General features: G+C 42.7%; 1 protein-coding gene across 3 annotated transcripts; it reads left to right on the forward strand.

The window, feature by feature from the left end:
* The first annotated feature begins 431 nt into the window (after positions 1-431).
* Positions 432-20,448, forward strand: pals2b (protein associated with LIN7 2, MAGUK p55 family member b). Of its 3 annotated transcripts, none has more exons than XM_086063150.1 (14): positions 432-550; positions 8,083-8,167; positions 9,945-10,184; positions 12,358-12,458; positions 12,846-12,998; positions 14,680-14,832; positions 14,903-15,130; positions 17,223-17,354; positions 17,429-17,525; positions 17,756-17,824; positions 17,895-18,056; positions 18,133-18,335; positions 18,428-18,556; positions 19,449-20,448. In XM_086063150.1, exons 3-14 carry the CDS (start codon positions 10,055-10,057, stop codon positions 19,623-19,625), a joined length of 1,734 nt encoding a protein of 577 aa, XP_085919276.1. In that variant the 5' UTR covers positions 432-550; positions 8,083-8,167; positions 9,945-10,054; the 3' UTR covers positions 19,626-20,448. The 3 variants fall into 3 exon arrangements, with proteins under 3 accessions (XP_085919276.1, XP_085919274.1, XP_085919275.1); XM_086063148.1 differs by having other exon boundaries at positions 9,947-10,184; positions 12,355-12,458; XM_086063149.1 differs by having other exon boundaries at positions 8,083-8,164; positions 9,943-10,184; positions 12,355-12,458.
* Positions 20,449-20,511: the final 63 nt, after the last annotated feature.

Consider the following 20,511-nt stretch of genomic DNA (forward strand, 5'->3'; position numbering starts at 1 on the left):
TTTCTATTGTCCTAACTGAAATCAATTCGTATACAACAATCTGATATTACAAGACAGTGCAGGTGAAATAAGACTAATGACAACAACTAAAAGCATTGGCTAAAATAATCAAGCACGTTTACGCACAATAATGTATATTGCATTAAAAAAAAAAGATTTAGCAACAGCTAATGATTCTTTCATAAACAACAAAGGATGTAAGTGATGGAAGAACAAGAGTCATGGCTTCCTTTTTTGGCATATTACGTGTGTAAAACGTTCCTACATACTCTTTCGTTAAATGTTTTTTAATGCAAATATTGAATGAATGAGAGCGTGATTAAAAAAAAAAGGGGGAAAAAGTATCCACTGAGAGAAGGTTGGGCTTTTACTGCTATTGGCCCGTGTTTTTATGACGTCACAAAGAAGGCGGGGCCTCTATGCGTGATTGGCATCGTGTTCTCTTGCCAGTCCGTTGCGGGACCAGGACGGAGATAGCCGAGGGGGGGGTCGTCAGTGTCCACCCGGGACATTTTGGCGAGCTACCGCGAAATCACACGCCCGTTAAAAGGTAAGAAACACCTTCCGCCCGGTTTCGTTTTGATTCATTCCTCCCTCGGAATGGGAATAAGACGAGCACTTTGTCGTGTGTAAGAGTTTGAGGCTGCCTTGTGGGTTGCGTGAGCAGCTGTCAGTATGCGGCACGCGGGCTCCTATTGTGGGACACGGATGGATGTGTCTTTCCTCCGTGGGGTGAAACGCGGCGACTGTGTGTCGTAGTTGTAAGCGTGGTACACACCATAAAGGCTGTGAATGCATAACTTCATAAAAATGGCCGCACGTGTGACGGCTGGCGAGATGTGTGCAGTGTACAGTTGTGATGTGACACACAAAAAAGGCTCCCATTAACTCTAATTAGGCGTCTATGAGAAGAAATAGGATAATAGTCTTTGAGTTGCACGGAGCATGGCATCATCGTGGGGATGCATGGAATTTTTGGATTATTTTAACCTTTGGAAACTTTACCACCCAAGTCCAAATTGAATTGCAAGGGTTTGACTTGTATGCATTGGTACCTTGATTTACGAGTGCAATTGAATCATTCCACTGTGAAATGTCCTGTCCCTGAATCATATCAAGGATACACACTGACTTATCTTTCATTACAGAAATGCAAACTCCTAATACATATAAAGGAAATTACAATTACATTTATACTAATAAGTTGATTCATAAAATGAAAAAAAAAAAAAAAACGAATTGTGGAATTGTAATTACGCTGAATCAAACCAAATTGTATCATATTGTACTGGTGTATCGGGAGACAGATTCTTCGCGGTACCGACCTTGGACCAGGGCGCAGGACTGATGGCTGGACAGCCGCTAGTTGCTAAGCGACCGAACAGGAAGTAGCCTGGTGCCTTTTCACCCTGGTTTGGACATAAAATAGGTCGCAGCACTGCAATATGGATTTGTAATTGATACAACAGAAACAATTATATATATATTACCATTATACAATTCTAATGGCACAGCGAAGATCTGATGGAGTTTAGGCTCGTCCACGAGCTACAGCTCCTTGTAGACAGCTTTGAGGTGTACTTCAGCCCGAGCAGGTTGGTCTTCCTTCTTTACCAGGTCTCAGTACAACAGGACACTGCGAAACTGCATGAATAACGTTTCCCTCCATTTTCATCATGCTGTTAGTGAACATGAGACAAATCTCTTGCTGCTGTCACTCTGAAATCAATTGGATGCAGAGAGATGACCGGTCGTGACAGGTCGCTGCGACCCAAATTGGTTGGTCGGCATTGCAATGCGCTGTGCTAAGTGCAGTGTGAAAAAGAAGCAAATTTGTAATCGGCAACTTTAGCTTTTTTTTACTTGATACCAACCGGGGTGCATCTGGAGCTCTCAACGCAAAGCTAAAAATAATAATAATAATCAAACAAGTGGTGGTTCATAACTCATAGTTCAACGCAGCCTCTTACTTCACTTAAGCCTTGTGCTGGCTCTGGTTTGGACAGTAGACAAGCACACCCTATTGATTTTTTTTGTTTTTGTTTCACTCTCCCCTGAAAGGGCCATCCCATAATAATTGACTAACACGATGTCAGGTCTAATTCATATGAGCATCCAGGAAATGGTCCGTTGTGGGCTGTGGGCAGCAAATGAGCATTTGACAACCTTTTTATAAGCTGTTTAGCCCGGGCCTCACGTGACGAGGGAAGCCCATTTAAAAAGGCCAACATCCTTGGGGACCCTCCTCGGGAGGGGCAACCGGACCACACTAGGGGAGGGGCTTCTCATCTTCCCTTCGATCTTACAATAGTTTAATCGGATGAAGTGAATCTAATAGTGTGGAGGAAGGAGTGTAGACGGTGCATTAGGGTATATGAGTCTCAAGGCAGGGAAGCAAATAATGACCTGTGCCAGGATCCAGGATGACCTTTATTGTTCTGCAGGGGTGGAATGAAACCCGTTGCCAGACTTCTCAGCCCACATGCACTTTGTGTATTAGTTCCTGGCAATAGAGTTGACATAAAACAATTTTAAGACAATGTTCCTAATGTTTGGATTGGTTCTGACTGATGCCTACTTCTGTTCAACCTCTCAGTTGGATTACTGTAACTCTCTTTTGTCAGGTAAAAGTCTCTAAAGACAAACATGTTGGTCATAAGAGGATTTCTTAAAAGGGTCGTTTCCCCCATAACGACAGCCATCTAAATGACGTGCAAAATGTTCAATCTGATTATGGAAATAGAATATACATGATCAAAATGAATTGTTTATTAAATAAATTTTCTGGATAATACAACCAAGCACATGAATCAGTGACGACATATCTACGTCGACAAGCACGAAAAAAAATGCCCGTTAAATTCGGGCGGACATATTAATGGTAATATTGTTTGGCTGGCTAACGCTACAACCCCCCCCCCCCCCCCCCCCGGGTACAGCTAACGGTGCCCTAGAAACGGGAATGTTTCGCTGACTGGCTGGCAAAACGCCGTGCTAGCAACAAATGAAAGGGTGTTAGCGCTAGTTAGCATGAGTATAATAGCAACGTAAATGGATTTAAAATGTGACCTAAAATTATTATTTTTTTAAATATATATATACCATCCTTTATTCTGCCATTGGCCTGGGTACGGCGCGGCATCCTGGAGGTTAACGTTAGGTTGTTTTAAACTAAAAAGGTCAAACCTTTCTGTAGTTAGCATTAGCAATGTAGCGTGTGCCGTGTCAAAATGCCTTATATTCTACTGCTATGTGTTCAAATGTTTGGCAATGTTTCACATTTAAAAAAAAACAACCTCAGTTTTATTATTCTGTTACATTTTAATGACTGAGTGTATCTTTGAGGACACCTAAAAGCACTTTACGGTGATATTAACCCAGACTGAAGGCCCGAAACACAGAGGCAATGAACATGTTACCATCGGAGCTCCCTGCACTGCTGCTCCCTATTCTGTTAACACATCAGCAACTCCCAATAGTGATAATTATGGCGTGTCTGAAACTGCTGGAAAACACAAGTGAATAACAAAGTCGCACCCAGAGTGAATTTAAGTGACGATGACGAGCGAGGAATGAAAATGAAGTGAAAATAACTGCTGATTCACCAATTTTCATGTGCAGTTGCTTTTACAAGCAACTGTACATTTTCTACGAATTTATAAACTCCCAATTTAATTGCTCTAATACCAAACTCCATTGTGTAACTGAGATAACCGGAAAACGCACCGTTATGATGATTATTATACCGTCATTTGCAAATGTCCGCCATCTTAGGGGTCACGGTGTAATCCTCTTACTGCGTGGCTCGTGGAGTGACCTACATAGGGTTAGTGTGGCGGCAGAGGGAGACGGGCGAGAGGCGGGAAAGGGTGATCAGGTGGGAGGAGTCAGTTCGTGTCAAAAGTCACGTATTATATACAGCATTCTGATGAGATCTAAGTTATGACGATAATCATACTCAGACGTTGTCTGACGTTGTCGGGGAATGTAAGGTGCAAGTGATGTTGTGAGTCCAAGTCATTTTATGTCATGAAAAGGAAGAAATACAGTCAAGTTAAGTCGCTGACAGACATATGTAAATGTGAAAGCGACACTCCATTTCTCTGCGGACCGACTCTACACAGGCAAGTTTATAATTGCTCCTCCTGGACCAAGCCCCCCCGCGAGCAACATCTGGACTTCCGGGCTGTGCGCAGAGCTCCCTGACCCTCTTTGTGATTGTCACGTCAGTGCGAGGAAGCGGGAGTGACAGCTGCTTTGAGAGCGCGGTGCCCCCCAGCCCTACCATGTGCAAAGGAGAGTAGAGGCTGGTGTCGGGCTGGGAAGATAAGAGGGAAGCTGACATGTTAACTCATTCACGGCCATTGACGGCTATAGACGTCAACATTTCATTTGAACTATTTCGATTAGTTAAAAAAAAAAATCCCACTTTTGTTAACAAGCGTATGAAAACCTATAATTTTTTTATTGGTCATTTAGAACAGGTATAACATTTGTGATTAATTGTGAGTTAACTACTGAAGTCATGCGATTAATTACGATAAAAAAAATTAATCGCCTGACGCCCCTAATTTTTACTAATCTTTTCTTATAATTTTTTTTTTAATCACGTCAGCCCATTACATTTTTTAATTGTAATTAACTCATTCACTGCCATTGACAGCTATAGATGTCAATAATTAATTTGAACAATTTTTGTGAGTTTAACATTTCTTTCCCATTTTTGTTAGCAAGAGTATGAAAACCTAGAATTTTTAGAATATAATTTTTCTGTACATTTAGAACAGATATAAAATTTGTGATTAATCGTGAGTTAACTAGTGAAGTTATGCGATTAATTACGATTACAAATTTTAATCGCCTGATGCCCCTAATTTTTAATAATCTTTTCTTAAAAAAAAAAAGCATACATTTCTTTTTTTTCTTTTTAATAATGTTTTTTTTTTTAAGAAAAGATTATTAAAAATTAGGGGCGTCAGGCGATAATTTTGAATCGCATGACTTCGCTGGTTAACTCACGATTAATTTTCTTTTTTAAATCTGTTGTAATACAATTTTTTTTATGTTTTCATACTTTTGTTAACAAAAGTGGGAAAAAATGTTAAACTAATAGAAATAGTTCAAATGAATTTTTGACGTCTCCAGTCGTCAATGGCAGTGAATGAGTTAAAAGTCTCAAAAAGGGACATAAGTATAAAAAATTATAATAATAAATAAAATAAAACTCTGATCCTTTATAATCCCCTATCCACGAGATGTCTATCATCTGACTGCTTGGCAACTCGCCCTTCCTACTGGGATGGCCAATAGCAGATAGCCTTTGAGTGACCACTTCCTGTCAAAGGGGTGGAGCATCGGGTGAGGCTGTGACAGGACAATCTGTTAATCTAAAGCACCCTTTGTTTTAGTTCTGTATTTGCTGTAAAACATGTTTTGACCCCATCTAATTTCTAAGATCTTGGAATGTATAGATAAATATCGCCACGTGAAAGATTTGTTGCTATAACACATCTGTTGTTTGTAAAAGCAGATTACACATTCCTCTGACATCAGGTTGCAAACCCTCATCCTTTTTTCGTCTCAGCATTTCACTCCCTTTGTCTGCTCCTCCTTATTGTCAGGCCGCGCGCTTGGCCCCACTGCTGCTTTTCGCTGCGGATGACTTGGCAAAGAATGAACCCCTGGTGGCTTTTCCCTCCATCAACATTCTTCCAAGGGCTGTCTTTCACTTCCAGCAAGTGTGGCGAGCCTGGTTGTTGCGTCATGAATCGAACCTCTCACTCTCTCCCTTACAGCAATACTCAATTATGAGGAGACAGTGTGCAGGATGTTGACAAGATTTGACCTGACCCGGACTTGTACTAGAAAGCAGCATAAGAGTCAAAAGCGAGAAGAACAACGCCAATGTCGCTTCCCATTTGGCATTTATACCACTTTCACAAACCTTCCACTGACTGCTTTTGGCCGTCAAAGTGGAAATACAAGGTGTGTGAAATTAACGTAGCATGATAGGAGGTTAATGACTTTTGTAATGGTCTGTTTGACTGCGTCTCTGAAGGCGGAGCTCTTAAACAGGAGTAAAGAGCCTTAAAAAAATGTGGCTTTGCATTCTAATGTTGATTTAATGTCACTAATGGGATGAATGAAGCACATTCTGCCTTTTGAAATTAATTTAGAAATGAATACAGTTTGCAGTGATGCGTTAGTATGCTTTACAGAGAGCTCTCTTGAATATTTACTGTAATGCCCAAATTAAGCAGGAATAGACTTAGCTAGTCTGTTTTACAGCCGAGAGGTTCTGGGTTTGAATCTCTGGCCGGGCCCTCTGCGTGGTCAAAGGCTTCAGATAGAAAATGATAACGCCTAACAACCTGAAGTTGGTACAGATAAAACTTGATCACTTTCCGGAGCATTCGCCGTTATCGAGATTTTGCAGATGATGAGTTCCAATGCAGTCACTTATCACTTTTTGGCGCATCCGCCGTGTCGAGATGATGTAGATGCTGACCTCCAATGTACCGGTAGTCCTGCGGGTAGAATTTTCTTGGTTTTGCATGAACGCCTGCCCTAGGAGTTTGATGTTTTCATCAGTGACGACGTTTACATGCAGTCAACATTCACGTAAAGATCAAAAGTCCGGCTTCTGAAACATTTGGGGCAACCTGTTTACATGCATGAGTTACTCCCTTATACATCTCGATCTAACAGTGACGTACGGACAACGTCATTACACGTATAGACGTGATTTCCGTTTGTAATTTTCTACAGTCATCACCACACGCTAGGGGTGTGCCCCAAAAAAAGCGATTCTCATAAGAATCACGATTCTCATTTAGTACAATTCAGAATCGATTTTAAATGTCCCAAAATCTATTTTATTGAAATTATTTGATACTGTCTTTATTTGGAGCGCTGTTCATGTTGTACCCGGTTTGGCCACTGAGGGGCAGTGTGGTTCCACGCGGTCTAATACACTGTTAAGTTGTAGCCACATTAGAGAGTAGAAGGAAAAAGTCCCGATCAAGTTATTCCAATAAAAGTTGTTTTTTTGCAGTGTGGAGCCGTTCTTTTGAGTGATAAAAGTGTCGCGAGTAGCGCGCTAATTAGCATTAGCGAGTCAGACTGGAGTAGATCATTACAATTCCTTGCACATCTATAGATTGAAGCAAAAATCATTGTCAATCAAATCATTCCCCCCCCCCCCCCAAAAACGTTCTTAATCGAAAATCAATTCTGAATCGAATCGCAGACCCAAAATCGGAATCGAATCGTGAGACATTCAAAGATTCCCACCCCTTATACACGCTGTAGCATTTTCGCCAGAGAGATTGAAAATAATGTGAAAACGCAGTGGAGAAATCATTCTATTCAAGCTAGGCTCACTTAGCGCGAGTGGCAACGCAAGATGGCCGCCGCACAGACCAACATTATTTGCAAAAGAGCATACAAAGAACACAAACCAATGCTTCGTTCTATGGAGGTAAACCAATTTGTATTTCTGGTTAGAAAACGGTCAATCAACCCAGGGGTCTTTTATTTGGGGTTTGGAAAATCCGAACAAGAGCAGAGTCGGGTTTTTGCTCATGTTTACGTGGCCTTTTGAGTTTTGAAAGTGTTATTGACTGCATTTAAACGTAGTCAGTGGTGTTAGTAAATAAATGCTTTTCCTTGTCACCCCAAACTGAGCTTTACCATGAAATAATAAACAGCATGTTAATTAATGTCCTTAGGTACCTAACGTGGTGTATATGTTTGGTTACACACATCCAAAGCATCCTAAAATAGAACTTAAGGAATGCCCACTGCTGTTTTCCTGACATTCCGATACAAATTGATCTCATGCGTCTCAGCATTCTCGAAAAGAAAAAAAAAACGCGACGACTCAATCACTCTGAATGGCCCCGTGCGCAATCAGAGCAACCTTCAGTCTGTAGCGTCCTGCAATAAACTGAGGCTGAGAGACGGGGAGATGAAAGAGTCGTCTCGAAGACAAAAGCACCAAGTGGATGTGCGGAGAGAGGACAATTAGGTTTTATGGATTCTATTAGTACGGGCCCACTAAACACTTCTCCGTCTGTGCAGGTGGCGACTCGTGAGAAGCCAGTAGTGCTTCGAATCTGAAGGTTGTTCTACTCGCACGCCGACTGGAGAAAAAAAAAAAAAAAAGGTAATTACAGCGTCTGCCTGTCTAATGTTGCTCCACTCACAAGGGAGATTTTCAGGAAAACGTTTCTACATACTGACATGGTTTTATGCGCTTAGCGGGAGAACTGGCTGACAGATTTATTTGATGTGTTTAGTGTGAATATTAGCAATAAAGTAAGATGGGGGGGGGGGGCTTCAAGTTTATGAAGTCAATACCAGCGTGTAGTGATTGAACATTGGCTATAGCGAGCGAGGAAAACAGAGATTTGTAATCCCGTGCTTTTGTGGCCTGGATTAAAATCCAACGTTGAGGTTGGGGGAGGGACCGGTCGAGTCGGGGCTGGATTAAAGCCTGTTGCCCTGCTTCGTGCACAGCTGTGTCCGTATGGGGGGGGGGGGGGGGGGGGGGTGTATGTTTTGGGCTGTATCGGGATGACACAATATACATTATATACAAAAGAGGACATATACAGTATATATTCGGGCTATTTGCTCATCTTGCAAATGTCACATGACCCAGAAAACAGCTGAGACGTGATTGGTCGTTACCAGAGGTGGGCAGTAACGAGTTACATTTACTCCGTTACATTTACTTGAGTAACTTTTAGAAGAAGAAAAAATACTTTTAAGAGTAGTTTTACTTTTACTCGAGTAAAACTTTGTATGATTACTCTTTACTTTTACTTGAGTAATATTATTTTTGAACTAATGCTACTCTTACTTGAGTACAATTTTTGGCTACTCTACCCACCTCTGGTCGTTACTTGAGCCCTAAGGCGCCGTGGTGTCATTTTCAGTCGACAGCGAGTGGCAAAATGGCCGCCCCATGAGATGGATAAGAACGGGTTGAATTTTCTGCTGAATTTATCTTTCATAATAGCCTCAATACTAATCAGTGGTGGCACATAGAACATGTTATTAATAAAAGATAGATCAACTCTTTCATATTCATTCATAATTCTCATTTTATTTCAGCGTAGCCCCACTTCATATCCTATGTGCAATATGTCTTCACCTGTCACAAATTAATCTCAGTGGGTAATCATCTTAGTCATATGGTATCTTAGGCCTCTAAACTAGCTCGACAACATGGTTGGAATAAGAAGGCATACAACAAGAGTCGCGTGGCACGTTAAGAAATTCTTCTCAGGACAAATGGTGGTTAGTTTCTGTTTGTTTTGATGTCCCAGCAGATTCAGCTACTCTGGATATAAATACCAGTTAAAGCATAAGATTGAAAAAGGTCCACATGTGAGTAATAATATTCATGCTTTGACATCTTTGCTTGATCGAGCACATTGTGTACACATATCTTGGTCTGGGGGCAGGGGGGGGGGGGGGTCCCCCGACTCAGCATGGGAGAAAAGTGGAGGAGACTCGGAATGTAGGGTCAAGCCCCCCCACCCTGTAACACTTATGTAAGATTACTTACATAATAGCATATCCAACTTGTGTGTGTGTGTGTGTGGGGGGGGGGGGGGGGGTCATAATGTCTAGACAAGTGGACTCAGCACCTGAAGTTTGGGTGGGGTCAAACGGGCAAAGAAGGAGGGGTATTGGAGAGGATTGTGGGATTATAAGTGTGGGTGTGTGTGGGGGTTGTGTATTAAAGAGGTAGAGGGAGGAGACTGACAAACGTTGAGCACATCTGTGTACTCCATCCAACTTTCAGCCTCTTTGCAGCTTCTCTCACAAAAAAAAAAAAAGTTCTCCCTCGTCTCTTGATAACCAACCCCACTGCATTGTTGCTTCTTTTTTTTTTTTTGCCTCGCTTTCTGTTTCTCTCCCCTTGCACTTAGAGGCAGAGCCAAAAGGACAGACGTACAGTAGTTTCACGACGACTGCTGCTGTGCCGCTTTGCATACTTGTGGCAGCGGGGGGAGGAGGACGAAGGACGGAGGGCTCGGCGATGGTCACGGCCATGGACGATGCCAATGTGGCGCGGGCAGAGGAGGAGGCGCAAGAGGTGACGCCTCCGCCCGGAGTGGACGTGCCTGCCGTGGACGTGCAGGCCAACCAGGAAGCCGTCACATCTGGAGGTGAGGAAGGCTTGGAGCGGGTATCCGGAAAATTGATTTTTGACGTCTATAGTCGTCAATGGCAGCGAATGAGTTAAAAGTGTGTCTGGATATTTTAGCAACTATAATCCGATTTGTCATTGTAGGTTTTCCCCAAATTGTTCCTGGAAGGTGAACACCTTCTTCATCTTTAGGCCCGGTTTATCAGTGTTGAGGGCAGTTTTCTAGCCAAGCCTAACTCACTCCCACTCCCACTCCCACTCCCATCCCTTACTGAAAAGAGAAGCAATCCTGTGGCTTTTCGTGAGGGTGCGAAGTGTATTTTAGAGTCCACGTGGCAGCCAGACAGGATGAGACCGGCAAACATTCCTGTGGTCAAGGACGCGCCGACGCTGACCGAGTGGGTAAAGGTTATAACAGATTACGCAGTGGAAAGTGGAAATCCTTTGTTTGGAGATCAGTTGAGCCGAGTTTGTGTTAGTTTCCAAGTTCTCGACAACTGTATTCATGAGTAAACATTTGCAGAATGGGGTAGCAAATTATGGGTTATATCCTCGGGAATTGTGAGTGAAAGAGCGGCTGGCAGTGTAATGATTGTTTGTGTGTTTGCGCCATGTTTATCCTGGCCTGGTGCAACGTGGCCTGTGTGTGTGGTCTTGACAAAAACTCAATATGAGACGCATCGAAAGCTGAAATTGAAATGTTTCTCTTAATGTGCATTTATCACAATGCAGAGTAGTTATAAAGTGCAAACTACAAACAATTACAAAAATGAGTGTTAAATAAATAAATGTCTGACAGGTATATTCAAATAAGATATTACGCTTCTGATTGTATCACGTAGGAAATTGTGTTTGATCACAACCAGTAACTGGTTTAGTGACTAAACGAGATGATTCATAACGGATGTCTTGCGTTTCATGCCTGGTCTAGTTCTGAATGTGTCACAGGGGAGCGAGTCTGTACAGTGTGACTTGACTAGACAAATTAGCTCCCACGCAGAGTAACTGAATAAAGACGAGATGCACGCACGCACGCACGCACGCATCCACTGGGCTGTAAGAATCTTAAACAGGCTTGGAGGGGTTTCAAGGTTACTAGTGTTAGCTGATGGATGCCAGCATTTTATTTCATTCAGATCTCTGTGTTCTTAGGGTGAGCACATTTTCAAAATGTAAAAATTGGGACACCACCATTTTTGCTGAAAATTAAATATACACATTTTTTTTTACCAGGGAATATTTATAACAAATTTAATCGCTAGTCAGTTAGCCTGTTTAGCTTAAAGTTAGCATGACCAGACGTTGCAGTGTAACTTGGCGAAATCTGCCGGGACTCGGGACATATGGCTCAAACCGGGACTGTCCCCCGCTTAAAAGCGGTCACACTAGCTCTCTTTACTTAACACTCTCAAAATGTATACATACTTCAAATGGTTAGCAATAATTAGCCTTGTGGTGTAGATCAGTGTGTCCAAACAATGGCCTGGGGCCCATTTGGGGCCTGCCATCCATTTATAAGCGGCCCGGGGCTTATACTAAAAATGTCATTTGCCTTCAACCCTTCAGACCTGCATTTTTTTTGCTGGGCAAATTATTATTATTATTATTTTTTTTTTACTGATTTTGACTTTTCCCACACATAAACATGGAAAAATGTTGGGTTTATCTCATGTTTTTATTTGTTATAGTGGACGCCAGGATAATATGGCTGTAACGTGTTGTCAATTTTACCGTAGATGTAACATTTTTAACATGAACATCATGCAAATCAACTTGTGATTGGTTAGCTAGGATCCAATCATGAACCAGAAGTGTTGACATCATCCAAATTATTGGTTGAGACACGCAAATATGTCATGTCCACTGCAATCATCTATGGGTCCGAAGGGGTTAAAAATTGTCATTTTACAACAGATTGCACCCGTTTTAGTTCTGAATATAAACATGGGATTCCAATATTTTCCGGTGGGTTACTGTCAGGTCTGGACCACCCTGACATCTTGTAAAATCTTAAACTATTTATAGATTGTTGTTCAGGTAGCAATTTAAAAAAAAAAACAACTAAAATTATACTATATTTGAAAAAATATTCCAGCTGTAGTAACAGAGCCCAGCAAGGCGACGTCATGACAGCTCTTCTGTTACGGCCATTTTGGCTAACTCAAATCATCTCTCTTCTTCTTCTTAAGCAGCCATGCAGGAGGTGCTGGATAATCTAGGTGAGCTTCCCGCCACCGGGGGCGCCAAAGACATCGACCTTCTCTTCCTACGCGGCATCATGGAAAGCCCCATTGTACGCTCCCTGGTTAAGGTAGCACACACACGCGCGCGAAGTTGAGGGCGAGGAGGCTCGAAGTGCAAGCGAGTCCGCTTCCAGCTGCATTTTGGTGTTTGAAGGTGTGTAAGGCTTCATCAACTAAAGACTGGAGACTAAACAAGTTCACTCATGCTGCCAATGCGCAACTTCACTGCGTTATCTGCTCCTCTGCAGCACACAAACTAATTGTAGCCTTGCCATATTTTACATGCAGGGTCTTAGAGAGCGAATTAATCAAGCTGAAAATGCGCTCCGACCTACGCCATACGCAACGCCCAATGCGCCGGTTCACATTCACTCTTGCCAGGCAACATTCCAAGACCAAACAAGAGCACGAACTTCCACGCTCGTGTTTCCCCGCAGGCTCACGAACAGCTGGAGGAGGTGAAGCTGGAGGCGGTGCAGGACAACAACATGGAGCTGGTGACGGAGATCCTGGGCGACATCAGCAGCCTCAAAGTCAGGGACGACAGTGCGGCCGAACTGTCCAGGATCTTGCAGGAGCCGCATTTTAAGGTGAATGCCTTATTTTAGGGACGTGGTTCAGGGTTTCGGCGGAGGTCTCATATGGTTTGCTTGGCCATCATTGGCCGCTGGGAATTTGGTGCGCTCAGAGCCGACTTTTGACTGTTGTGATGGTATGTTGTGTGATGTCTTCATTATAATCATTATCATAATAACAACAACAATAATGATAATAATAATATTTTATTATTCTAATACTGTCAAGAAAACTGAAGACAGTGGTTCGTCAAATATTTGCAATAGGAATTCACATGTAACCTATAACGGAACGTATGGTGTTCCACAGGGTTCAATTCTGGGGCCTCTACAGTTTTCATTGTATTTGCCTAGAAAAGGCAAAAGCTACTATTCTCCCTGTTCATTTTGTTCACCAATAAACCCTACACAGACATCTTGAATTTGGAAAAAAATTATCATATTTTATTTTTCGATAAAGGATTCTGCGAATGCACATAGGAAACTGGCGGGGTTCAGTACCTCCTACAAGGTTAAGAACCACTGGGCTAGACCAATTGAGTGGGACTTGCGAGCCAAACGAAGAGACTAAGAGACGTTAGTTGCATAAGCTGCAAAAGCTGCAAGATAAGACCCTGTTGACCTAGTGAGAAAAGAGAGGCAGGGAAGCAACATCATATAGTGTACGTGACTGATACCCCCCACCCCCCTCACTAATTGTTGAAATGTTAAATGGCCACAAAAGAAATGTTAGTCTCAGTGCTGAGATTGGTTGATAAATGGGCCAAGAATTAATTAAAACATATTTGCACATAATCCATATTTGGGATTTTAGCCATTTCATGATTAGTTTTTCAAAAAGCCGATTCTGATTGGTCATGAAAGAAAAATCCACAGATCCATGTTTAATGTGGTACACACCAACCAGCAAGTCAACCTTAAACATTTCTTGACAATAATATGTGACATCACTCGTCTAAACACGACATTCTGATGAATATTACATTTGTTATGAAGCAAAATCGAGCTGTTTTTAATCCACCTCAGGGGGCAACCACTTATTTTCTCGTAAAGATGACATCACAGCTGTTCAGGCAACGACCAATCACAGCTCACCTGTTTTCTGAAGCCGAGCTGTGATTGGTTGTTACCTAAGACCAGAGCAACTGTGATGCCATTTTCACTCGACAGCACACACTAAAAACAGTTGGGTCAAAAGTAATTTATTTATGGATAAAAAATGGACTGATCCACTGACCCAATTTTTTGACCAAGTAAAGGATCTGACCAATATTTATGAGTTGTTTTACACTAAAAGACCCATTTCTTGACTCAAAGTTGGGTCAAATCGACCCAAGTAGAGGATCGGTCCATTTTTGACCTATAGTTGGGTTATTTTTGACCCAACTGTTTTTAGAGTGCAAGTGGCAAAATGGCTGCCACCTTATAGTGATAAAAACAGCTGCATTTGCTGCTTAACTAACATAATATTAACCAAAATACTGTATTTAGACTAGTGGGGCTGCATAGAAGATAATTTTTGGGGGTGGGGGGGGGTGTTGACTTCCCCTTTAAATCAACGCACCCTGCAGCAGTGTGTAAAAAAACGACAGCAGCGTTAACGAGCACGCTCCAAAAACCCCAAAGTGTGTTTTTAGGTTACATAATGTTACGTAATCTTCCTTCAAGCGCCGTCCTTTTGTCCTTTTCTCCTCAGTCCCTTCTGGAGGCACACGACATGGTGGCCTCCAAATGCTACGAAGTCCCGCCCCCTGCCGAGATGGCCAACGACGCGTCCGTGAACAGCGCTCTCATGCAGGCAGACGCCGTGCGCATGATCGGCATCCGGAAGAAGGCCGGGGAGCCGTTGGTGAGCCCCGCCGAGCGCCTTCGCAAAATTGCGAGCAAAGATCAAGTCGAACCTTTCGCCTTCCTATCAGGGCGTCACCTTTCGCGTGGAGAAGGACGACCTCGTCATTGCCAGGATCCTCCATGGCGGCATGATTGACAGGCAAGGACTACTGCACGTGGGCGACATAATCAAGGAAGTGAACGGCAAGGACGTGGGCAACAATCCCACCGAGCTTCAGGAAATGCTCAAAGACTGCAGCGGCGGGATCACCCTCAAAATACTGCCCAGCTACCGGGACGCCCCTGCGCCGCCGCAGGTACGCACACTAGCATGCGCCGATGTAATGAGTGACAGATGTTGGCCAGTGAGACCACACTGGTGGTCCGGCAAGCAGTTAAGACGTCAGAATGTGAGCTCTATTAATAACACTTGGCTCGCTATCTAGGTCACATGATCTTACATCTGGGAACACTCACCGGCGTTCTGCTGTGTTCTTTTATTGATGCTCAGCAATTCTTTTAGGAATTAATGGAAGCTGTAAACACACTTGCATGTAGGGCTGTCACGATTGGATATTTTTAGATATTCCATCAAATCATTTTTTATTTTGCATTCAAATGCATTATGAAATGTTTTTTTTTTTTACGGATTCCTGTTTACTAAGCAAATATTGTTTATATTGGTATCGTTTGGTGATTAACTCATTCACTGCCATTGACGGCTAAAAACGTCAAAAATTAATTTGAACTATTTCTATTAGTTTAACTTTTTTTTCTCCACTTTTGTTGAGTATGAAAACCTTGAATTGTTTTCATTGTACATTTAGAACAGATATAAAAGTTGCGATTAATTGTGAGTTAACTAGTGAAGTCATACGATTAATTACAATAAAAAAATAATAATTGCCCCTAATTTTTTTTAAATGAATTTATGGCAATGAATGAGTTAAAAGAACAACTCAACTACAATTACGCAATATCGCCTGAGAGTAGGGATGTTCAACACCACTTTTTTTCAGATTGATACAAGTTCGGTACCAACCAGTACTTTTAATACAAAAAAAATCTAAAAAATCCCCTTTTTTCACTGCAAAATATTATCATTTTAAAGAAAGATCTATTTATCCTAATATGTCCTTTTTTTCTTAAAATGACATGAAATAAATGGCAATTTTCTATTCTTGTAATTTCCAGTTCTTGATCTTAAAAAGGGGAAGTCACCCTTAAACATTTCTCGACAATAATATGTTATATGTGACCTCACTAGTCTAAACATGACATTCTAATTAATATTACATTTGTGGAATACGAGTTATGAAGCAAAATCCTGCCATTTCATCCATCTCAGGTGGCGGCCATTTTGCCCCTTGCTCTCGTTTGAAAACGACATCACAGTTGCTCAGGGCTCAGGCAATGACCAATCACAGCTCACCTGTTTTCTGAAGCTGAGCTATGATTGGTTCTTACCTGAGGCCTGAGCAACTGTGATGTCATTTTCACTTCCCCATTAAAACGGATTCAGTTACTAATTTGGTCATTGTTGAAAAAAACAAAAAACAAAAAAACATATCTTATTTAGATTAAACACGAAAGATGATCTGTTTGCTTTTGTGAAGGGTGACAAAAATGGTTGAAATCAAACGACTAAATTGTGATTTACTAGTGCCGAGTCCACGGTGCGAGTTGAAGCAAGTTGGGCTGGCTCGCCCCCGATGAGAGAAAGCGAAAACAGAAAATGGATGGCTAATAGGCCAACTGAGAGTGTTTGCACTATAAACACGAGGCGCTAGTATACTTCTGGGTGGCAGACGGATAGAACGCTAGTGACGACCACCGACCTGAAGAGATCCCGGCGACCGCATAGCTAATCAAAAACATTCCGCTGGTAAACATAGTAAGAATTTCTTGTGTCAAATAGCGTAGGCACGATCCATTTCACCGTCAAAAGAGCAAGAGCATGAATCTGAGCGATAGAAATGTCAAGCCGTCGGAGACCAAACCCAATCGCCCCCCCAAAAAAAACCCACACTCAATAGTTTGGCTAACCTTTTGGCTACATCTCCATTAGCCGTCTTCTAAATTAGTCAGCCATGATCAAGTTTACTGTGCTTGAATTTCTACTTCTATTTTTGTATCGACTGGCTGCCTTCGGGTCTCCCTTCTTAAGTAGGTTACAACCATGCTTCCCAACAAACGTTCAGTGAAGAAAACAAAACGGCTGATAATGCTCTCTTGGCTCGGGGGCGACGCGTTTTATTTTCACCGAATGCTTTTTTACCGCTTCCCCTTGCCGCATGTCTAATTAAATCAGACAGAGGACTTGCGCTTCCTGCCAAAGCGCAGCGCGAACATCCCAGGCCGGCTCAGTCCGATACCCATCACCGTGCTGCCTGTGATCGTTCCTCGCAGGTCTACGTGCGGCCCTACTTCGACTATGACCCGGCCAACGACAGCCTGATCCCTTGCCGGGAGGCTGGCATGGCGTTCCGGCGAGGTGACATCCTTCAGATTGTCAACAGGGAAGATCCCAACTGGTGGCAGGTGAGGTTTTTGCGTCAATTCCAGTTCCAGAGGGGGAAATGTTAAGATGACATTTGTCGGGTAATCTCTCGTAGGCTTGTCATGTGGTGGGCGGGGCCACGGGGCTGATACCCAGTCAGTTCTTGGAGGAGAAGAGGAAAGCTTTTGTCCCTCGGGATTTTGATGGATCAGGTATTGCGGCAATTCATATATCTTTTTTGGTGTACCTAATGTTGTGTCCACAACTAGTCATTTTCAAACGGCTTCTTTCATCCGTTTTGCTGTTGGATTAGTGAAGCAGGCCATCTGGTGTGTCAGGTCAGCCCTGCTGAGGAACTGTGGTCCAGCCTGCCCCCTAGTGGCTAAATACTGCACAAGCAAGGCTGTGTGAAACCTCCTAGTGATCCATCTTGTATTTTCAGGCATCCTGTGCGGCACCATAGCTGGGAAAAAGAAGAAGAAAATGATGTATCTGACTGCCAAGAATGCAGGTCAGGCTTGTTGTGTCCTCGCTGATGTCCTAATTAATAACTTGACCCTAATAATGATGTTGCGAAATAGAATTTGACAGGCATGAGCTGCAGATCTACGAAGAAGTAGCCAAGGTTCCTCCGTTCCAGAGGAAGACGCTAGTTCTGATTGGCGCTCAGGGCGTAGGCCGACGTAGCCTCAAGAACCGGCTGATGGTCCTTCAGCCCACCTGCTTCGGCACCACTATACCATGTACGTCACCACAACTCGAACTCTGCAGTTTAGAATCTCGACATTATGCAAAGATCTAACAAACGCGACTTGAAAGATACGTCTCGGCGTCCCCGCGACGAGGAGCTGGACGGAAACTCGTACCACTTCACCTCCAGGACAGAAATGGAGGTGGAGGTGAAGGCCGGCCGCTTCCTGGAGCACGGCGAGTACGACGGCAACCTGTACGGCACCAAGATCGAGTCCATCCACGAGGTGGTGGCCGCCGGGCGGACGTGCATCCTCGACGTTAACCCACAGGTTGGAGATTCAACGTTTGGAATTCCAAATATCTCATTTTACTCCTACAACTTTCTTAGGATATCACTTGTTTCTTCTTCTTCTTCTTCCAGGCTTTGAAGGTCTTGAAAACGGCAGAGTTCATGCCTTACGTGGTGTTTATCGCAGCGCCAGATTTCGACACGCTCAAGGGCATGCACAAAGCTGTCGTGGACGCGGGCCTCACTACCAAACAGCTCACGGTACACAAAACTACATCTGAGTCTATGCCAGGAGTGGACAAACTGGCACAACTGGAAACTAGGGCTGGGGTGGGGGAAAAAGTCGACCAAGTCGGATAAGTCAACATTAAAAATAGGTCAACGAAGATTTTCTGCCTCAAATCTCCGCTGGAACATAACCTGCCACTCAGTTTTAGGTGTCCATTTAACCAGTAGAGGGCAGTCATGCACTAAACATTCCCAGAAGAAGACAGGAACAGAAAGTTATTGACCTCATGTCGCTAACAGTTAGCTCTGCCCTTGTTTACTCATGAATAATGTTGAAGCATCTTCTTTAATTGACGTTTAAAACACTATTACATGTGTAATATAGATATAAAGATGTACAGTAGTGTCAACTAAATGGTAGTTAGTCTTTGTGTTTGTAAGTAGTACTCGCTAGCGTGCTAATGCTAATCGCGATTGCTAACAGTTTAGCATAAGCTAATTTTGTTGGTGTAATAATACATATGCACAGAAGATAATAAATAATGGGTAGTTATTGCCACCAAACGCAACTTTTTTATGGGGGGGGGGGGGTGATTACTCAAAATAATCAACGGGAAAAAAATCATTGGCACGCCTCAAAGAAACACCCACAGTGCTCACAGAAATAACTTGAATTTGAAATATGTAATAAAAAATTAATGGATGGATCTTACATTTCTGAATAATATTTATAATTGTAGCCACAGGAACATCAAGCTCTTAGAGGTGGTCTTATATATAGCAGCCTTTACCTTTAACATGCTTGTCTATATATTTTTTTTCTAATCTCCTGTACACACCATGTCACCAGCTTTGCCTACTCCTGGTCTACATCAACACGTTTATTCCTCCACATATTTATTAACTTCAAGTCACCTGTTGGCAGGACGTGGACCTGAGGAAGACTGTGGACGAGAGCGCCCGCATCCAAAGGGCTTACGGCCACTACTTCGACCTGACAATCACTAACGACAACCTGGACAAGGCCTTCGACACGTTACAGGCCGCCGTGGACACGCTGCGCACTGAATCTCAATGGGTACCCGTGAACTGGGTGTACTGAGAACCCCACGGCCCCGCGCGTTTTGGGCCGAGAGAGGAGAACCAAAAGCTACTTCTGTAAAATAAATTTATAAATTTGAACACTCTCCGTCCTCGGGAGCACGCACGCACGCCACGCAACTTTTTTCTACTTCGACTCAAAGGGAAAGAGTGCTTATTTATTTTATAACTTTTTATGAAAGATCTTTCTATACAATGTGGAAGTGCAGCGGAAAAGAATAAGGGGGCATTGATTCATTTATTGTAGTTTTTGGTTTGCGTTTGTTCAGCTTCCTGTCCATGATTCATCAACCTGTGTATTAACATTGACATAGGCTGCATCGTTTTTAAAATGAATGGTGATAGCAGGAGGCATTTTTTTGTGTGTGGAAAAAAAAAATCTAACTTGTTCATGATCAAACACTGTTCTTTTTGTGTGTGTAGTTTTTGTTGAATGTGATGATAGTTTTTACTATAGTGTACTTTGTCACAAACGATCCTGCCTGCTTGCCTGTCTGGAGTACGACCTTCACACTGTCCTCAACTTCAAGCCAATGTGTTTTGACCCAAGTGAAAGTCGCACAAATTCTACACTACAACCTTAAAGGGGAAAGAAAGCTCTTTTAGACTGCAGAAAAATCATTTGAGTTACATATATGTCTTTATTTATTAAAACTAGTTACATTCGTCACGTTTTCCTTTGGTTTTGGTTTTCTATCCCAGTGCCACATTGTAGAAAACCTGCTGCCTATCGAACATGTTTTCATAAATCACCCGATGTCAAAAGATTTGTTTGTACATTTTTATCTGCAAAGTTAAGATGAATAAAGGTGTTTGAATTTTAACGTGTGTGGCCTGTAAGCCATATTTTGCCCTCTCCTATATTGGAAGTGGGGGGAGAAAGAAAG

The sequence above is a fragment of the Leptonotus elevatus genome, chromosome 19, assembly GCF_054856555.1.
Source record: "Leptonotus elevatus isolate MCC_2025b chromosome 19, RoL_Lele_1.0, whole genome shotgun sequence".
Taxonomy (NCBI): Eukaryota; Metazoa; Chordata; class Actinopteri; order Syngnathiformes; family Syngnathidae; genus Leptonotus; species Leptonotus elevatus.

Coding starts and splice junctions, on each gene's coding strand:
- pals2b (XM_086063148.1), top strand. CDS start 10,055: ATGGTCACGGCCATGGACGATGCCAATGTGGCGCGGGCAGAGGAGGAG. Junction 17,355..17,428: donor AAGATCCCAACTGGTGGCAG/GTGAGGTTTTTG, acceptor AATCTCTCGTAG/GCTTGTCATGTGGTGGGCGG. Junction 18,057..18,132: donor CTTCGGCACCACTATACCAT/GTACGTCACCAC, acceptor GCGACTTGAAAG/ATACGTCTCGGCGTCCCCGC.